This window comes from Odontesthes bonariensis, chromosome 22, assembly GCF_027942865.1.
Source record: "Odontesthes bonariensis isolate fOdoBon6 chromosome 22, fOdoBon6.hap1, whole genome shotgun sequence".
Taxonomy (NCBI): Eukaryota; Metazoa; Chordata; class Actinopteri; order Atheriniformes; family Atherinopsidae; genus Odontesthes; species Odontesthes bonariensis.
In genome coordinates this window covers 3,296,184-3,314,955 of record NC_134527.1, presented here as the reverse complement: position 1 = coordinate 3,314,955, position 18,772 = coordinate 3,296,184, and the positions used below count along the sequence as shown (strand labels likewise).

The 18,772-nt window shown below is 41.4% G+C and overlaps 1 protein-coding gene across 1 annotated transcript in view; it reads right to left on the bottom strand.

Moving 5' to 3' along the window:
* atp8b1 (ATPase phospholipid transporting 8B1) overlaps positions 1 to 15,903 on the bottom strand; it is a 34,469-nt gene extending 18,566 nt beyond the window's left edge. Inside the window, exons 1-3 of the mRNA XM_075456123.1 lie at positions 15,722 to 15,903; positions 2,609 to 2,777; positions 1,716 to 1,813 (exon numbers count right to left, since the gene is read on the bottom strand). Coding sequence (XP_075312238.1) covers positions 1,716 to 1,813; positions 2,609 to 2,759 — 249 coding nt within the window. The 5' untranslated portion in view covers positions 2,760 to 2,777; positions 15,722 to 15,903. The remainder of the gene's footprint in view (positions 1 to 1,715; positions 1,814 to 2,608; positions 2,778 to 15,721) is intronic.
* Positions 15,904 to 18,772: the final 2,869 nt, after the last annotated feature.

Below are 18,772 nucleotides of genomic sequence, written 5' to 3'. Positions count from 1 at the left end.
AATGACTTGCTGCTATCAGTTGTGTGTTTTGCCTTTAAGTGATATTTTAGACTGGAACTACTACGCTGAGAAGACAATTCAACTTGGCTGTAAAGGCAGGATTTCATTTATTTATTTTTTAAATGCATTTTGAAATACATGCTTTTATGTTGAAACAAGTTAAACAGGAAGTAGCGCCGGTTAGCTCCGTTAGCTTCACACAGAGACGGACATCACCGCTACAGGTGCTCCTCGAACTTTAAAATGAAAATGGCCGAGTAAAACTTCCGTACCCTTCTCCATGTTTGGTGGATCCGCAGCAGAAAGCAACTGACTTTTACGATAATAAAACCTGCGTTATTGCGCGATAAAATATTTATTGGCGTTAAATAATTAACGCAGATGATAACGCGTTAACTCGCCCAGCCCTAATATTTATATATATTTTAAATCAGAACTATAATATTTAAAAACAAACAGGAAAAAATAACAGCTTAGTATTTCCTGTTATGTGGTGGTACAGAGTCAGACCGTCTCAACCATAGACATGATATACGTAGACGCCTCAGACTGACGTATAAGCGCGGCAGCCATCTTGGATGGGTCTCCAATGCCCCCACATTGCATTTATTTCCACTGAGGAAGGCGTATAGAAGCTGGGGGCCGAATGTCCGCGGTGTGGAGGCATTTTAAAGTGGACGACAAAAGCGTTGCGATTGCAAACTGTGAGATGCAAACTTTGGGATTCCAAGGGGTGGCAAGGACATTTCCTTCTGTGAAGCCAGAGGAGGAGAGTAAGAATTAGGAGTGCAGTTAAAGCACATTACTGGCCTTACTTTAGAACACTGTGGGACTTTTATCCGCTTATTTGTTGACATGCCTGCAGGTATGTCAGGTTTTTATATTAGACATTGTTGCACTAAACTACAACTGAAGAATTTGTTTATTACTTGATTATTTTGGTTGTTGAAGCTTCCTCACAGAAGTGCTCTGTTTATAAGTGTTAAATGATAAAATAAGTGAAGAAAATAAGAAATCAGGGACATCCTGGATCTGTTTCTTCTTAATTTTTTTGATGTACTGTAGAAGAATCGGAACTCGGTATCGGCAGAAACTCAAAATCAAATGACTCGGGGACAAACAACCCTAATTGGGACATCCCTAGTTGCAATGAAATGGTCTTTAAGACCAACTTAGTGTGAGTCCTGGTTGAAGCCTGCTCTGTAGAGACATGATTAAGTGTCTCAAGCTTCCACCTGCTTATCGTTTAAGGTAGGACTCATATTTAGCCGATTACAACTTGTTGTTTGGTACGCCTTCTGCCCTCAGTTCCACCGGCTCTCTGGGTCTGTTAGTAAAGCTCGCCTCGACCGGGCGGTCGGGTTTCAGACTTCACAAAGACCGATGACACCCAACGTCACAGATGGAAACACTCGTGTGTTCGCCAGCTGTGGAAAACCCAAGCCACGCCCCTCCGCTGGAGGGAGCGCCTCGCATGGTGGCGATCACCTTTCACATGAATAGTCCATTAGCGTCACACAGGAGCTGATCATCTAGTTTTACTCGTGTGGACGAACCACATTCTTCATCTCAGTTTAAAACAAAGCAGCAAAACCGCACCACAAAGGCACAAATAACCCTAAAAATAGCACATTTATAATCAGAGATCCTTTCTTTCCCTTTTATTTGCACAGGGAGCGTCGGCCATGTTTGGCTACGTTTCGGCTATGGCTTACAGAGTATCTGCTCTTCTTCATGCACAGGAAGACTTTTCTCTGGAACTCTGGCAGATGGTGGTAGGCTCGGTCGTTGGCTTTCACTTTCCAGCCCATTTCTGAAAAATACGATAAAAAAATAACCTGTTTGAAATCTTTCTAATAAATGTAAATGTACTGTATTTATGCAGCCCTTTACAGACAATCCTTACGGTTTACAGCAGGTAATAAATACAGAGAAGACGAAGTAAAAAACAAAAAAATAAAATAAAACAGTGAAACCATTAAAATATAACAAAATCGATTAACCCTTCTCCCTGATGGGGGACATTTTTGTCCACTTGGGGTGTACTTTCTCCTCTAATTTCACACTGTAGATAGTGATACTCATCATATTTGGTCCAGTTGTGCATTTTTGACTATTTTTTCAAATTTCAAACACATCATATATAATGCAATTTTTCATTGTGTAGAAAAAAAAAACTCCTTCATTTCTGAAAAGGGACATTTTTGTCCTCTTTTAAAACGACCTAAAAACATCTTATTTAAATTTTTTTCCACTTTTTTTCATAAATCTTTTCTTCCACTTCAGTTCTGATCATAACTACCAAGTTTTCAATTATTATTTTTTTTAAATTAACCCTTTAGATGCCAATTTGAACTTTTTAGCCCAAATTTTAAGCCTTTAGGTGCCAGTATTTTCAAAATATGGAATGCAAAGTGGAATTATTGAGTGGGGATAATTAATCAGATTAATCAGGTATGAGGGTTAAGGTAAAATAAGATAAAAGTGTCATCATACTACTGGGTAATAAAAGCAATCCTAAATAAGGAGGTTTTTAGCCTGGATTTGAAGAGGCCCAGGTCAGAAAGAAGAATAAAAACTTGTAAATAAATTCGGTAGGGGAGCATACCACTGGGTCTCGTTTCCACTGGGGGATGAGGGGCTTCAGTATCTTCTGCTTCTTCCTCAGAGCTCTCGCCCAATTCATTGTCCGTCTCGTCGTCGCTGTAGGGCATCACCTCATCGTCGGGCCCCAGCGAGTCCGCGCGCCTCCGACTCATCTTCGCTCCTTTAGGTATCTGGAGAAAGACGACATGAGCAGGAACGGTTATTTTTAAAAGCATTCGCTTCACACTGCAAGTCCTAAAAGTTCTGCAACTTCAGACCAAGCCTGCTCTGTGCTGAGGTGTCACGGTGTTGTGCATGTTCTCTTTAGACAAGCTTGTGACGTACAGACATGCTGGATCTTTGTCACCAACAGACTGATGTTTGGACTGATAATCATGGTCTGCAGACACTACAAAGCTTTCCCCGTCACACAGTTTCACATCTTTGACCATCAGTAACATTTGACAACATTTCATTGTACTGTTCTTTTATCATTTTTACTAATTCTTCTCTTTATTTATTACCCGCTGTAAAGCACTTTGGTACACCGTAAGGATTCTCTGTAAAGGGGCTGTAGAAATAAAGAACTTTTACATCTTAACCTGTTCTGACCTTGTGTAATTCCTGTTGCATCGTCAATCTGTCGCCATGTTTGCATCAAAACCGTTTTAAATAAAAGCCGATTATTCAGTCCATAACCAATTTATCTAGTTTAAGCAACAATCTTTTAAGCAAATCTGTTGCGAGCTCCTTAAATATGTCAATTTGATGCTTTTCTCTTGTTTTTTTCCCCCTTTTCTTTTAATTTGACATGTTCCCACCGTTAATGAGGACAAATAATCTGCCGAAAGAATCACAGGTGGCAGTTTGGCCCCACCCCTATATGTTTTTACTTATTCTTCTCTTTATTTATTACCTGCTGTAAATCATAATGATTGTCTGTAAAGGGCTGTATTAATAAAATACATTTACATCAAAGAGAGGTTCTATATTCATAAATAAATGCACCTCTGCCTCGTCAACACATTATTTTCCTCTTACTCGCAGTGAAAAGCCTCCAAACCAATGCACTCTGCACATTTATTGCCCAAAACATAAAGAAGAAAAAACAAACAAAAAAAAAGAAGCTCAAGCTGAAAAATAGGCCAATTACTCGGTGCATTCCCACCATTTCATGGGAATTACTGACCGACTGCTCGTAATGAGAAATCGCTACGCTCGGGTTGCCGCTTCCCATCGGTTTAATGTTTAATGGTGGAAATCAGGCCTGGAATTTCATTCAAGGGCACAAAGGCCAAAAGCCAGGGCAACAAGGCCATAAATTAAAACAATGATTTAACATATGATATGAAGTGACTACGATTGTATATGCGTTTACAATACTTTTATATATGTTTATTAAGCATTTAATGGACACCAAATTGCAATTAAACATTTTTTTTATTAAAACTACACAGGATTCTTATAGCACAGACATGTTTGGCTCACTGTGAGACTGTGGTAGTGGGCCTACGTTGAAAGGACGTCACTTACAATGTAAGTGAATGGCAGTTGCTATGCTAAGCTAACTAAGCTAGTTCTGGCCAGTGGGTGTAATGTATTTTTTTTTGTGGACAGTTCAGGCATGCCACAAGACATGTGAATGGGTATTTTGATTGCGTTTTGAAAATGGGGCGATATCATTTATATCCACTAGCCACAGACAGATGAGAGCCACTGAATTAATTTGATCAATTTATTAACTAAAGCTTTAAATTCATTTTACAGTGAAATTGGGAATGTACATCCAATTAAAATAATTACAATAATTAAACTTGTGTACATACAAAACTTATTCTAACATTTCATTACTCCTCAACCCTCACAGACTATTCAGGGTCACATTGTTTGTACATAAAAAAAATAACTTTAAAACTGATCTGTATTCATGTGAACCCTGAATCTACAAAAATGGAAATATTTAACAACTTTCTAACCATGTTTTAGTGCAGATAATGCACAAAATTAAACACAAAACTATGTGCAGAGACTAATTATGGAATTATGGATACTGTGAAATGCTTAAACATCGTCCGAGCTCTCTGAACTGTCTTCGGATCCATCTAAATCAGTTCCATTTTTTCCCTTTTCTCACAAAGTGTCACCATGCCAGATTCAATATATTCAAAATATCCTCCGTCTCCTCCCCTCCTTTGGCAGGCATAGCTTTTCTCTTCACGGCCCATCGCCACATTTTGTTAGTGTTTGCGTCTGTATTTGTACCAATAACGCAATGCATTCATTTACAATGATGGAGCAGAGTCACCTAAATAAAGACAGAAGTGTCCCAAATACAAAAATCAAATGGTGAATGACACCCCATTTGTGCATGTTAAGCTAACTGCAAGTTAGCTAACTGCTTGTTATAATACGATAAGTGTTTTATTACTTTGCATGTCTTCCAAAAAAGAAAATAATCAGACGCAGGGTAGCAAAACATTATGGGCGTGAAAACGAAACTTAGAAAATCGGCTCGGCGCATGCACAAAGTTGTAATTCTCGACAAGTAGGAGAAATCGGCTGAACACCGGCGTCTATCGTATTTCCAAACCAAGAGTGACCCGCTCCCCGAGTACGGCAGCCTCGGCGGATACGTTCCCATAGAAACTGCGCTCGCGCGTCCCGCGAAATCGATTGTAAAGTTCCTCATATATCATCGGCCAAGCCGGCTAGTGACTGTTTTTTTTTTAAATACACGCCAAAAATAACTTTCTTTAATTTAGAGCCCTGGTTTAAACGAGCAGCAAACGAACCTAGTCTGCACAGAGGTCTTTGACAGCTAACAACACAGCGCTAACTGCCTAGTTGTTAGCTAACTGCCTAGTTGTTAGCTAACTGCCTAGCACTAGATAAAAATAAAACACAACTGCAATGTAACTTATCCAAATAGTAACAAAAACTCTTCAAAATATTATAATTATGTATCACCATACGAGCAAGAAATAGTAAATGTTATCCATAAAATTACACTTAAAGCTGGACAAATGAAAAACTTAACGGCAAACAGGATCGTCACAAAACCTTCCCTCACCTCCAGCGGAGAATCACCTGGCTACGCACACGGGCGCGTGAGGGGGTGGGCGGAGATAGACTGACGTCAACTGTCGTCATAGACCGTCCGAGCGGTGTAAATCCAGGCTCGAATCAAGCGCACCGCTGCTTTTTTATTTATTTTTTCTCCACCAGATGCTCATTGAAGCCGTGTCAGAAAAGAGGCAGACTGCTAAACCGCAAAACTTAGTCAGAGAGGGCATCAAGGCCACTGTGGCCTTATGGCAGATATAATTTTCAAGGGCACAAGGCCAAAGTGGCTCGTGGCCCTCGTGAAATTCCTGCCTTGAAAGGATCGATTAGCGCTGCTGAGAAGGTTCATTAGTCTGGATTAGTCTGGTTCCAAGAACAAATGCACCTCTGAAAAATTCAACAGTGGCAGGAGGACACCAGGTGAGTCCAGGTAAGCAAAGCCTCGCAGGGCGAGAAGGAGAATCCTCTTCAGGAAATTCAAACGAAAGTTTTAGTCCATGTGATGTTTTTACTGTCGAAATGTTTTCATGGGACACTTTCAATGTGAAAACGCATTGTTTATATATTCACCATCAGTCCCAACATTTAAACCACCGACAGGTGAAATGAGTAACTCTGCTCATCCTGTTACAAAGCGATGTCTTCCAGGCATCAACAGATCTGCAGAACAATCCCAGCATTCCCCTCCAACAGCAGCTTTAACAGAACAGAGCCTTTCGTTCATGTTTTTAACTTCTCTGCTTTTTAAAAATGTGCAAATTTCCCTCCAATAACGAACGTGAAATAGTGCCGACCTCCACTTTTGCAGACGTGTTAAAACTGCAACCAGTTCATCGTAATAATGACCAACAAACTGAGGTAGAAATGTGGATAAAACAATGACAGCAGAACTAAATCGACCCTTAAAGACACTCAGTGGGTCTACGTGGTGAAATTAATTTTATTACAGCTATAATTGGGTAATTCTCCTTGGATATATGGCGGTGAATGAATGGGATCAGAGGCACAAAGCGTGTCATACCCCGGTATGATAGGTGGCGCTGTACCCATTCCAGCTGTTGCTAATAGAGCCACTTCCTGTTGACCTCTGCACCACCAACAACAACAAACAAACTCAGGCATTGGAGAAAGATGGAGAACGCAGAGCCAGATGAAGCTACGTCCCTCTACATTTGGTCTGTGATGAGCTGCTTGTTGCACAAACTCGATGCCCAACGGAGCATTCTCCATCGCGTTGTTTGTTTCTTTCTGACGGCGACAACAACAGGAATATCGTCTCCTTTGACTTCTGGGTCACGACCCCGGGAAAACATCTGGAGCATGCGCAGAACGCAAAGTCTGATTCACCACGAGCTTCAGCGTCTACAAGCAGGTTTAGAGTGACTTTCAACCCAGTTATCTCGGGGTCTGAATCCCATCCGATCCAATTCTTAGTCAGATTAAGGTGTCTACATGCACTTAATAACTCAGTCTGATTGTAATTTAGCCAATAATCCGATCCTTTCAGTGCCATGTGACCCCGCTGAGTGTGAAGACAAGCAGTCGTCATGAGGGAAACATCTTTTCCAACTGTAAAAGAAAGTGTTTTCTCCTTTAATAAATAACCTTTGAGCTGGAAAGAAGGTTCTTGACTGGGTGAAATGAACCAGATAACTGTTTGAATTCCCTAAAAGCCAAAGAACTCGCTCCCTTTTCTCAAAGTAAAAGACATCATTTCCATCCTACAGTTGCTCAGAGCAGCAACACTCAAAGGAACAGAAAGTAAATATGTTTATTGGGAACTGCATGTGATAACATCTAAGAAAAAAATAGTTTTTAATTATCATTATGATGCAACATCGAAGGAACTCGTAAGGGAATGACACCATCTTCCTGCTTAATGCAGGCAGATAGCCAAAAAATAAATAAATACATGCAGAGAATATGCAAACCCTGAAGGTCTGTATGTGAAGGGTAACAATGGCCGACATGGCGTCCCTGCAGCACTGAAAAAGAATGCGTTTGTCAGCCTCGTGATGATCGTTTTCCCAACGCCACCAAAGAAATGTTTCAACCAGGAAGGGGAAACTGTTTCTACAGTAAAGTGATGTAGAGCACCACAGTAGAGGAGTTGGAAGCTCGACATCTGGAACCCTGCTCTTACCTTCCTTTGTTTTTTTACCATCTCAGGTCCTACTTAGAAGGCCGGAGTTATTTTGTTACTATTGGCAGCTATGAATCTGAGCGAGTGGCCATGACTTGGAGTCCCCCAGGGGTCAATTCTTGGACCTCTTATGTTTAACTTGTATTTGCTCCCTTTGGGTCAGATATTCCAGAACTTTAACATCAATTGTCACAGTTTATGCAGACGATACACAACTTTATGTGTCTCTGTCACCATGGCGACTGCAGCCCAGCAGACGTACTGTGTCAGTGTCTGGAGGAAGTAAACACCTGGATGAGAGAGAATTTTCTACAATTAAATGAAGACAAAACTGAGATCATTCTGTTTGGGAGCAAAGAGAAGAGGGTCAGCGTTGGTAAATATCTTGAGACTCGGGACGTTACGATCACTGACCGAGTCGGTAACCTCGGAGTGTTGATAGACTCAGATCTGACTTTCAGCAGCCACATCAAAGCTGTCACCAAGGCAGCTTTTTACCACCTCAGAAACATCAACAGAATTAAAGGTTTCCAGGAGAAACTCATCCATGCATTCATCTCCAGCAGACTCCATCACTGTAACGCTCTTTTAACTGGACTTCCCAAAAAGAGCATTAAACATCTGCAGCTCATCCAGAACGCTGCTGCTGGAGCTTTAACCCGGACTAAGAGATCTGAACACATCACAGCAGCTTTAAAATCTTTACTCTGGCTTCCAGTCAGTCACAGAATAGATTTTAAAAGCCTGCTGATGGTTTACAATCTGTGATCTGTTCAGAGAATATAAAGCCAGCAGAGCTCTGAGGTCCAAGGACTCAGGTCAGCTGGTCCAGTCCAGAGTCCAGACTAAACATGGAGAAGCAGCATTTAGCTGTTATGCTGCAAACAAGTGGAACAAACTGCCAGTGGAGATTAAACTTTCACCAAATGGAGACATTTTTAAATCCAGGTTAAAGACATTTCTGTTCTCATGTGTCTATGCATGAAATCTGCACGATATCTTTGAACTTATCTGCTTGTTTTCAATCATTTTATTTGTTTCTCTTTATTTTCTTTTATGCATTTTTAATGCTTCTTACACTCCCTGCTGCAATGCTTTTATTTTATGTGAAGCACTTTGAATTGTTTTGTACATGAAATGTGCTACAAATAAATTTGATTTGATAAAATAAGCGGAAAGAAAAGCGTTTCACACCACGAATGTGGGGAAGCATGAATGGAGTCTGCGTGGCCACACAAGCCTGAACATGAAAACTCAGCGAGGTGGGCGGGGGAGGACAAAGATGTTGGGAGTCCTGAGGGGAAGAATGGAGCTTGCTCCATTCTCCATGCACCTCTGAGCTGTTTTGGTCTGGCTGCGATGTTCACATCTTACAACACACGTTACACTTCAGAGTGGATTCTGGAGGCAGAACGCTTGTCCTGTAACCTGTAACAGAGCCATGCGTCACACCTGCACTCTGTCACGCACTCTTTAAGAAACCGGTCATTACTTACGGTATGCAAGCAGCCAAAATAATTATTTCCCTGATTGTGAAAGAGATAAAAGGGCTGCGGTTTACTGGAGGAAAGGTGGCTGCAAACAATCAAATTATTGGAGTATTAGAACTAGGGCCGGGAAAGTTAACTCGTTATTATCGCATTAATTATTTAACGCCGATAAATATTTTATCGCACATTGACGCAGGTTTTAGTTAATTTTTATTTCAATTTAATTATTTTTCTAATAAAAAGATTAAAAAAAAAAAAACATTTTGGGGAGCTTTTGTGCCTTTAATGGATAGGAAAGTTCAGAGAGACAGGAAGCAGGGGGCAGAGAGAGGGGGAACGACACGCAGCACAGGGCCGTCCGATGCGGGACTCGAACCCCGTTTTATTATTTATTTCATTTTGTAAAAGTCTGCTGCTGTCTGCTGCGGAACAGGAAAAGAAAGTAATCGGCGGATCCACCAAACATGGAGAAGGGTACGGAACTTTTACTCGGCCATTTTCATGTTAAAGTTCTTCCAGACGGCGGAGTCGACAGAACCAAAGTCATCTGTAAACACTGCCAAGTTGAATTGTCTTCTCAGCGTAGTAGTTCCAGTCTAAAATATCACTTGAAGGCAAAACACACAACTGATAGCAGCAAGTCATTCAAGGAAACAGACAGTGGAGCGAGGCTTCTACATAAAAACTACAGAAAGATGCTGATGTTAAAAGTGTGTTTGCACAACAAATGTTATGGCACTTTCATTCATATGGCAGCACATTTAAAATAAAACTAAATGCTAAAAGCTACACACTACTTTTGGATTCATTTTTGGATTCTGCGTACAAATGCGATTAATCGTGATTAATCAGGGAAATCATGTGATTAATTAGATTAAACATTTTAATCGTTGCCCAGCCCTAATAACAACATGAGGATGTCAGTCTAGTTAAATATAGCAACAGTTAATTACTCTGTGTGGTGCGCCTGAGCAGCTAAATTCATGTGGGAACAGCGAACTAAAAGGACGCATCTGATGCCGTCACATGGCAGGAAACTGTTCAGGCATCTGTAAAACGGCAGCATTCAAAGAGCCGGCGCTTCAGTAGTCTACACTTTCCCCTGGCTGTGAGAACGGCCGCATTAAAAACAACCGTTTCTTTCAGCTTCTCCCCCCCTGAGAGCTCCACACCCAGCGTAGGGCCCACCACACAAAAACAGACCAAAGAGAGGCCGGCGGGCCTGTGAGCGCTGCAGGTATCGCCTGTCTCAGAACAGGTTTGGGGCGTTGCCATGACAACGAGGAGGAAGGCGAGGAGTGCATACCGAAGTGACGACAGCGAAACCTGAGAGCGGGGAGGAGGTGCAGCTCCCGCCCGCGCAGCCCAGGTGAGCAGACTGCTTCAGATAAATGGAGAATCTGTAGATAATGGCTGACGAACACCAACACAAACACACAAACTCCTGCTTTTTGTTTCCTTTAGTTCCAAACAAACGTGAACCCTGAAGTTGTTTCTGGTTCGAATAAAGAGGGAAACTCTGGAGATTTGTTTGTAGCTCCAGGCTACTTTAACCTTTCATCTCCGACTGAACTACCAGCAGCCATGTTGCATCGTGGGTAATACAGGCTGCAGCTTTAAACATCAAAGCTGACAATGTGTTTTTTAATTATAAAAACGTCAACACACGCAAACAAAACGGGATTGTTTCTTTCAAATAGGCCAAACCTGAAAGTATTAGTAGCTAAATATCAGAGATAATTAGACATTTTTTAGTCATTTGACATGCAAGTAAAGAAAGAATGTAAATACGGATGCTGGGGTGGACAAACCTTACCCGAGTTACCGATTACAAACAGAACTCTTTGGCTGTGTTCAAAACCGCATACTTCTACTACTCATACTAACTTTAACTTTTTTTAAGTTCCCGGATGCATACTAGATTATCCTAAATGTTGGGTATGCATCATGAGGTTACTACTCATACTCAAACTACCCAAGATGCAACGTAACGTGACGTCGCCGGTCGTCATTTCCTGTCAAAACGGCAGTTTCAAGCTAGCTACAACGAGGGTAGGTTCACTTCCTGTTTTCAAAACAAAAGCACCAATTGTATGGTAATGGCTTTCCCTATGATGAAAGGCAACGGGTATTTTATTTTGTGAAAATAACAGGAAGTGCGTTAGCTCACTGCGGCTAGCTTTAGTAGCGCCGAATTCGTGGGAACAAAGTTGTAAACAGCCGGTATTTTGTCAGGTTTTCAACACGTTGGGGATCTAAACGACTACTTTCTGGCCTGAAAATGTTTCAAATGATTTCGGCTCGGGCAGTAGCGAAATGCATTGTGGGTAAACACTCTGCATACTGTCTGATCGATCAGTATGCAGTATGGAAGTATGTAGTATGTAGTATGCGGTTTCGAACACAGCCATACTTTCATCTCCGACTGAACTACCGCAGCCATGTTGCATCGTGGGTAATATAGGCTGCTGCTTTAAACATCAAAGCTGACAATGTGTTTTTTAAATTATAATATGAAAGTATTTGCATATTAGTAGCTAAATATCAGAGGTAAATAGACATTTTTTAGTCCTGATTGGGTCCTGATCCACAGATTCAAAGAGCCACACCTGATTAAAACACTAAAGGCGTTCCTGACATCTAACAGAGAGAAGAGGGAGACAGAAAAACGATGGTTATTTTTAGGAGGAGCTCCTGATGTGACGAACGTCTGGCTGTGCACAAGCGTAGGGGGAACAGGATAGCATGCGTCCCCACGAGGCGTTTTTACCGGCTCAGAGTGACACAGAGCTGGGTTTCTGCACCTGAACACGGTAAATCTGATGTCCGTCAGCAGCAGGTGGAAAACAGCAGCGAGCATGGCCGACTGTTCCCACCGGGACTAAACAAAACTCAATGTTTCACTGTCTGCAAGTTGTCATTTCAGCTCGAAGCTTTAATGTAGGGTTGGGCAACGATTAAAATGTTTAATCTAATTAATCTCATGATTTCCCTGATTAATCACGATTAATCTCATTTGTACGCAAAATCCAAAAATGAATCCAAAAGTAGTGTGTAGCTTTTAGCATTTAGCTTTATTTTAAATGTGCTGCCATATGAATGAAAGTGCCATAACATTTGTTGTGCAAACACACTTTTAACATCAGCATCTTTCTGTAGTTTTTATGTAGAAGCCTCGCTCCACTGTCTGTTTCCTTGAATGACTTGCTGCTATCAGTTGTGTGTTTTGCCTTTAAGTGATATTTTAGACTGGAACTACTACGCTGAGAAGACAATTCAACTTGGCAGTGTTTACAGATGACTTTGGTTCTGTCGACTCCGCCGTCTGGAAGAACTTTAACATGAAAATGGCCGAGTAAAAGTTCCGTACCCTTCTCCGTGTTTGGTGGATCCGCCGATTACTTTCTTTTCCTGTTCCACAGCAGACAGCAGCAGACTTTTACAAAATAAAAGCCTGTGAGCAACAGACTTTTACAACAATAAAAGCCTGTGAGCAACAGACTTTTACAATAATAAAATAAATAATAAAACCTGCGCTAATGCGCGATAAAATATGTATGGCGAGTAATAATTAACGAGTTAACTTGCCCGACTTTAAAGGCTATGATGATGCAATATTAGTCCATACATCTAATTTCTGGTTTTATCCAGGTATGAGTCGAGGGGGGGGATTCTAAGCAGAGATATAACCCCTACTGCAGGCCCTGAGGCCACTTTTAATAACCTAATCAAAGTGATATCTAATCACATAAAAGGTAAAAATACTTCCCACCTTGCTTTGTGTGTGCGGCTGCTGATGGAAGTTAATGAAGGTTAATGAGTAAAGTCTTTAGTGAGTTCCTTCAGCATCTCACTCACAGCTGGAGTCCAGACAATGAACGTGTAACCAAACAAGCAGTCGGTCCACAGAGACGCCAGCTGCGATCCCACATTAACGGAGCCTCTCGCAGAGAAAGTCAACGACGCCGAGGAGCACAAACCCAGAAGCCGACTTACTGGTTTACACTGGAAACATTAAAGGATCCTCCAACAGCAAACACATGCCCTCACGTCATCCAATCTGCAAACAAACTGCATTTGACTACCAAATTTACATGCGTTTTTCTCTCAAAGTAGATTTGAGTGACGACTGAAACCTCAGAAAAGGAATTCTAAAGCGATAAAAGAAAGAAAACAAACCGAACCAGCTGCTTTTTCAGCTCCTACTGGTCTTGGGTTCCAAAGCGAGTGTCTGCTCAGTTCAGACGAGAACAACTTGAGGTCTTAACAAAGTGAAACTGAGCAGGACCAAAGGAACTAATGCAATAAAACTCAGCAGAACAGAGGACAGCGCTCTCATACAGCTGGGGATTTAATTTAAAGCACCTGCTCCGACGTCTTCACCTCCAACAACCCGCCATCTATTTGCCTGTCAAGTCACGATTCAAATTCCCCCATCACTGCTTCGAGGTTGCACATTTCCATAAGGACGAAGACATTTCCCTAATCAAAAGCTGCTTGGCCCACAGAAGGAGCCTTTTGGCCTGTTCATGGAAAAACATGCCGGCTGGTTGGACTCATGCACCCAGCAGTGTTCACTCACAACACTTCAGAAGCCCACCGGAGGGCTTAAAGGGATAGTTCGCCTCTTTTTACATGAAGCTGTATGACATCCCATATCAGCAACATCATTTCTGAACATCTTCTTACCCCCTGCTGCGTCCTGTGAGCAGAGTTCCAGCCTCGTTTTGGTGTTGATGAAGGTAGCCCGGCTAGTTGGCTGGGGTTTAAAAAATAAAGTGTTTTGCTTCTCAAAACAATATGCGTTCAACAGAGTAATACATTTGCATCACAAAATCGTCCCGCCAGAAAAAGTCAGACCTCACAATCGCTTGGCCCTATTTTCTCTCCCTTCGTATCACTGCCTGCTGTGCAGACCGAGCAGCAAACACAGTAACAGGCGCGGCTGTCGGCAAGCGGCAGCAGGCAGTGCATTCCATCTAGGGATGGAAAAGTAGTAGTTCCAGTCTAAAATAGCAGCAAGTCATTCAAGGAAACAGACAGTGGAGCGAGGCTTCTACATAAAAACTACAGAAAGATGCTGATGTTAAAAGTGTGTTTGCACAACAAATGTTATGGCACTTTCATTCATATGGCAGCACATTTAAAATAAAGCTAAATGCTAAAAGCTACACGCTACTTTTGGATTCATTTTTGGATTCTGTGTACAAATGTGATTAATCAGGGAAATCATGTGATTAATTAGATTAAAAGTTTTAATCGTTGCCCAGCCCTAAAAAAAAAAATTAAAAATAAAAATCTTGCTTCTCCAGAGAATCGTGATCTCAATTCTAAGCAAAAATATCGTATCGTGATTCACATTTTTTTTTCCAGAATCGTGCAGCCCTATATCGGGCTTTGGCAGTCAACGTCCCACAATGCATTGTGATTTTCACATGGACTGAATTCCCTTTCAATTTTAAGAAGGGAACACAACTGGTTGTACCAAACATTATGTCGAGTTTAAATACGCAGAAGTATCCTTTAGATTTCAGAGCTCTTCTACTCAAAAACAACTCAGTCCAACACGACTTTCCTGCTATAAATCCCGTCATGGTGACAGTGTTTGGACAGTTTCATCTTCATTTAGGTGTCACCAAACTGCAGGATTATTTTTGCCAGATGTAGGCTGAGCTGACCGACTTTATCCACCTTCATATTTTAGACTGGAACTACTACGCTGAGAAGACAAATCAACTTGGCAGAGTTTACAGATGACCTTGGTTCTGTCGACTCCGCCGTCTGGAAGAACTTTAACATGAAAATGGCCGAGTAAAAGTTCCGTACCCTTCTCCATGTTTGGTGGATACAAAGATTACTTTGTTTTCCTGTTCCACAGCAGACAGCAGCAGACTTTTACAGAATAAAAGCCTGTGAGCAACAGACTTTTACAAAATAAAAGCCTGTGAGCAGCAGACTTTTACAGAATAAAAGCCTGTGAGCAACAGAATAAAATAAATAATAAAACCTGCACTAATGCGCGATAAAACATGTATCGGCGTTAAATAATTAACAAGTTAACGCGGTAATAACGACTGGGAAGGACAAAAACCTAATTTATTCAAGTAGATTGGTTTCCATTTCGGGGGCAGCTGCTACAAAACAACCTGTGGAACTTAGGCCAAATGAAGAATCCACGGGTTCAGATCACAGTCAGAGCCGAGACGCGAATTTGTCCATAAAAAAGTTCCTGAAAGAGTTCTGAATCTTTCAGAGAGTTTAAATCCAGGTGCCACCGGGCCTGAGATCACATGGAAATAAACAAGTACCAACAAAGCGGCTGCTTTGAGGAGAAAAGGTCAGTCCAGCGCCGGGTGAAACACCGACCCTGCCCGTGTTTTTGGAACAACAACAGACACGCGCGTAAAAGCGCAGCGCGTGGACCCTTTTCTGGACTTACCTCTGCGGATTGTTCGGAAAAGCTGAATCGTGTTCTCCGTCGGTGTCACCGCACCATGTTTTCCTCTTCTTCCTGCTGCTCTGGGCTCCGGCGCGGCGGCCCTCCGCCCTTCTTCCCCCGCTGCCTCACCTGCTCTGCCCCCCTGCACAAACCTGCCGGACCGGTCCGACGGCTCCAGCTCAGAACAACAAGCAGCCTGTTGGAAAGCTGAGCGCGGCGCTTACAGGGAGGCTCTACCTGCGGAAGTGGGCGCGGAGGAGTCCGGGTCACGTGACGCGCAGGTAAAGGTGTGCAAATTGAGTTCTTAATTGAACCAGGTGGCGGCTTGTAGGTCGCGCGCTGCTGCCGCTGTCACACATGGCATCTTTTATAGACTGTTTCATTACGATTCATACGCTATCTTTTACTTATCTGGACTGTTGCTTGTTTTTAAATTCATTTAAATGATTTTATTTGTTTCTCTTTATATTCTTTTATGTGTTTGTAATGCTTCTTACACTCCCTGCTGCAATGCTTTTATTTTATGTAAAGCACTTTGAACTGTTTGTACATGAAATGTGCTACAAATAAATTTGATTTGATTTGATTTGATAAGAAACTTTCAATTCAATTAAATTAATTTTTATTTATATCGCGCCAAATACAACAAATGTCATCTCAAGGCACTTAAATAATAAAGTCCAATTCAAGCCAATTGGAATTCAATTTATTGTAATCATAATTATTTATAAAATAATCCAATTCACTTGAGTTAAATTAAAAAAAAAAATAGTAATAATCTGAAATAAACAAAGTTTATTTCAAAACTTCTTCTATTTTGCACATTCTTTTATTGTTCTATTCAATATTAATTTAATTTTTTAATTGTTTTTATTTTTAAACTATTGTCATTTCTTATTGTCTGCACTGTTTAGTCTCATCCAACACATTTCATTGCATTGTTGACCCTGTGTTTGCATGCATACGACAAATAAACTTGAAACTTGAATTCCAATAGATAGTTTTAATATGTTTTGAACAGTTTATGTTTGAAAGGCAGCAGTGACTGGCAGATAGAGGAGTATGATTTATTTTAATGTTGAAAAGAACACGTGAAACGGCATTTAAGGTCAAATGTAAATGTAAATGTATTTTATTTATACAGCCCTTTGGTACACCGTAAGGATTGTCTGTAAAGTGCTTTACAGCAGGTAATAAATAAAGAGAAGAAGAAGTAAAAACAAATAAAAAACAATAAAAGAACAGTGAAAGCAATAAAATACAACAAAATCGAATAAAAGTCTCATCATACTACTGGGTATTAAAGCCATCCTAAATAAGTAGGTTTTTAGCCCAGATCTGAAGAGGCCCAGGTCAGAAGGGAAGCGCTGAAGTTCTTCTTCTTTTATCTTAAAGGTGTCTTATTTCAAAGCAAAGATGGACAAAACCCTTTAAGGCTCTGAGAACCCCAGGGAGGGGTCTCCTGCCCCAGGGAGGGGTCTCCTGCCCCAGGGAGGGGTCTCCTGCCTCAGGGAGGGGTCTCCTGCCTCAGGGAGGGGTCTCCTGCTGGGGCCCAGAGTCAGGACTAAACAAGCTGAGGCTGCGTTTCAGTTTTATGCCCCTAACATCTGGAACAGTCTTCCAGAAGATGTGAGACAGGCCTCAACTCTGACAATGTTTAAATCCAGGCTGAAAACAGTTCTGTTCAGCTGTGCATATGACACCTGAAAGTGTTTTATCTGCACTCTTTGCTTTTAAATTAATTAATTAATGATTATTTTTAATGTTTTTTTTATTTTTTATTTCTTTTTCATGATTTTATTGCCTTCTTGTGATATTATTTATCTGTAAAGCACTTTGAATTACCTTGTGTACGAATTGTGCTATATAAATAAAATTGCCTTAAAGGGGAACTCTGGTATTTTCAACATTAAGCCTCTTTTCTGAGTCGTCTGCAGTGTTTTAGAACCCCCCTCACCGCTTTTTTGATGTTTACTGCTGTCTCCGGTATTTGCCTAATTTTGATTCTTCTCAACCTGCTTCAGAACGGCAAGTCATGCGCATGTCCAAAAAGGTCCGTAAAAGCACCATAAACGTCCGTTTTCAAAATCATCAACTCACCGGAGTGGTTACTGGTGTGCACTGGTAATCCAGATCAAATTTCGTGGCGAAAAGTTGCTTCCGTCGTGTTTTATTTGGCAGCTCGTTCATGCTCGCACTATTTTCTTAGCGGTGGCAGAGTAATATCAACGAACATCCAGTACAAAATGTCAAATAAAACACGACAGAAGCAACTTTTCGCAACGAAATTTGATCTGGATTACCAGTGCACACCAGTAACCACTCCGGTGAGCTGATGATTTTGAAAACGTACGTTTATGGTGCTTTTACGGACCTTTTTGGACATGCACCATGACTTTCTGAAGCAGGTTGAGAAGAATCAAAATTAGGCAAATACCGGAGACAGCAGTAAACATCAAAAAAGCGGTGAGGGGGGTTCTAAAACACTGCAGACGACTCAGAAAAGAGGCTTAATGTTGAAAATACCGCAGTTATCCTTTAAAATATGTTTTGGGTAAAAAGAGTACATTTAAAATTTAAAAAAAAAAGAGAATTTAAAAAAAACACATAAAAAACAATGAATATGTAAGAAAAATGCAGCAGTTTTGCTTTAAAGAAAGATGATCATCCAAGCATCCAGAGGGTTGCTGGTTCTAATCTCAGCTGGGGCCTTTCTGTGTGGAGTCTGCATGTTCTCTTCAGGTTCCTTTCACCACCCAAAAACATGCATGTTCGGTTCATTGGTGACTCTAAATTGTCCCTCGGAGCAAGTGTGAGCGGGGTTTTTTATCTCGTGTGACCCTGTGATGGACTGGCGACCCGTCCAGGTGTCCCCCGTCTCAGGTGTCCCAATGACAGCTGCGATAGGCTCCACCCCCCTGCGGCCCTAAACTGGAAGAAGCTGTTGTAGAAGATGGATGGATGCCTGATCATGCAACAGTTTACATGCTTTAGTGCCACCAAGACAGAGTCCTGCTCGACACAAACTGCTCATCGTGGTGCTTCTGGGGT